Source organism: Alosa sapidissima, chromosome 4 (assembly GCF_018492685.1).
Source record: "Alosa sapidissima isolate fAloSap1 chromosome 4, fAloSap1.pri, whole genome shotgun sequence".
Classification (NCBI taxonomy): domain Eukaryota; kingdom Metazoa; phylum Chordata; class Actinopteri; order Clupeiformes; family Clupeidae; genus Alosa; species Alosa sapidissima.
The window spans coordinates 40,076,002-40,078,501 of NC_055960.1; the positions used below are offsets into that span (position 1 = coordinate 40,076,002).

At 46.3% G+C, this 2,500-nt stretch overlaps 1 protein-coding gene across 2 annotated transcripts in view; it reads right to left on the bottom strand.

The window, feature by feature from the left end:
* The window catches only part of LOC121706651 (semaphorin-3F-like), a 139,990-nt gene that overhangs the window by 135,622 nt on the left and 1,868 nt on the right, over positions 1–2,500 (bottom strand). For both annotated transcript variants that reach the window (XM_042088570.1, XM_042088569.1), the window contains exon 2: positions 1,537–1,671. In XM_042088570.1, the coding sequence (XP_041944504.1) occupies positions 1,537–1,630 (94 nt within the window). In that variant the 5' untranslated portion in view covers positions 1,631–1,671. The remainder of the gene's footprint in view (positions 1–1,536; positions 1,672–2,500) is intronic.

Sequence of the window (2,500 nt, forward strand, 5' to 3'; positions counted from 1 at the left end):
TATTAATTTGCACGGGGCCTTTTTTAACGATTTCAACTCGCTCTGCATCTCTTACGGTGTCTTGCCATAACGCAGGGTCGTCACTGTAGTGCTAGGTATCATGTTAGGGCTACTCACGTTACTGGTTTCGTTGTACCCAAAGCTTCTGCTACTGAAATGGTGTCCGTAGGAGCACCACCAGCACCAGTGCGGACTTCGGCAGTGACAGTGATCTTGTCCCTCACGACTGTTTCACTTAGATCAACATCATAATCATCATCATCATCAGTAGAAGAATATGTAGTGCAAGTTGTCGGTGGTGGTGCATCAGTGCCACAGCTACTGCAGCTAGCATTAGCTACACCACCCAGCTCAGCAGATGTTGCAGATGTTGTTGCATCACTGTCCAAATGACTTTCTTCCGTGGAAGAATTCTTCGACTGGAAGAAGTTGGTTAATTTAGGCAATTTCTTTCTAAAATCTTCCTCCTCCCTTTTTCTTTTTCATTTATTAAAAAAAAAAAAACCAATATGGGGATGATGAGGCCCCCTGGTGGCCGAGGCCCCAGGCAATTGCCTGACCATGCCTAATGGCAGGTCCGCCCCTGCCGAAGCAATGAGACTGTTGCAACTCTTACATGAGAATAGGGCTGTGCTATGCTAGGCTACACTATGACTGTCCCATAAATAACTCCCCCAACACCCCTGATATTTCCGACGGACATTATGTAAATGAGCTCGTGTCTGAACCAAGCGAAGAACATGCAGAGATTCTGTTCATGTGCGTCGGTGTCGTTCACACATGACCGCATAATGTCCGCATGTTAGCATCATATCTGAATCACACGAAGGGTCGGACCTCCATTTGACAAAGCTCTGCATATACTGCGGAGGACGTGTCTGAAAGCAGCTCTTGAGAGAGTGTATGTGTGGTGAGAGTGTGTGTGTATGTGTGGTGAGAGAGTGTGTGTGTATGTGTGGAACTTATGTAAGCCTTTTGTAAATGGACTGAAGTTCGGTCTAAATATCTACTTTTATCGATTATGCTAATCATCAGCATCTGAGTATTCTGAGATTTCTCATATACATTAGCCATAAGCTAACGCATTAGTTTCTATTCTGTAACTTGGAATGCTAGCCTACATGATTGCTTTTAAACAAAACATTGAAGGAAATAACTGAGCCCGTTGCACAACACCACTCCTGCCTCTTCTCATAGTCTCCTATCCTAGTCACCTCACACACACACACCACACCAAATAGACCAGCAGCATCTCTCTCTCTCTCTCTCTCCCTCTCTCTTTCTCACACAAACACACACACACACGAACACCTAACACACCAAATAGACCAGCAGCATCTCTCTCCCTCTCTCACACACACACACACACCTAACACACCAAATAGACCAGCAGCATCTCTCTCTCCCTCTCTCTCTCTCACACACACACACCAAATAGACAGCAACATCTCACACACAAAAAAACTGCAACTCCTCTCACACAGGCCAGCATAACACACACACACACACACACACACACACACACACATCTCTTACCTGTGAAGGACAGGAGGACGCGAGGGGCCTGTGACTGGTCAGCAGAGGCCAGCGAGCCCAGCAGCAGCAGCACAAGCGGCACAGAGGGCATCATGGTCCTAGAGCCAGCTGGGTTCACACACAAGGCCCGGGGTTCTGCCATAGAGGAGGGAGAGAGGTTAGCACAGGACAGCTACACCATGACAACCTGACATGGGTTAGCACAGGACAGTTACACTATGACAACCTGACATGCAGGTAGGAGATGTGCACAGACTGCTGAGGGTTTTAGAAGAGTGGCCACCCGCCAAGTTGGGTCATTGGGTCACCCTCTCAAGTTGGGTCATTGGATCACACACATACATAGTTTAACAGACAGAAAGGCAACATACTCTGCCATTTTCCAACGGTAAATAAACAGTGAGCTGGCTTATTGTGTGTTTGCCTGATAAAAGTTTGAAATAAATTATAAAGTTATCTATCTCTATCGATTATCTATCTCGAAATGCGCGTGCCGGTAAGACGACAGGTTCCCCTGCGCTCGCGCGGAAAGTGTCTTATCTTCGCCTGACACGAGCGCACACTGCACATAGCTGGCACATCACACAGTATCACTACAAACTTCACGCGCATCGTTATTCTGAACTACAATGCTGTATTCATGTCCAAAAATACTGCATTTCTAGCAGGTCTAGGTTACAGTGCAATGCTATTCTGCCCAGCGCGAAATACGACATACCTGCATATGAACGGCAAGCGATTCTTCAAAAACTGCCGTTAAACTGCCATTTTGTCACAAAACAGCAATTTTGACCCTTGAACACGGAGTTCCTTTTAAGGTACAGACCATCGACTTAAATGCGCAGTCTTGAAAGCTGCGGAGCCGAAACATGCAACGACAAGTCAAGTTTTACGGGGGGAACCAGCTGTTCAAACTTCAGTTATTGCAGGCAATTTGCTAATTGGTCACCTATTTATTCTAATT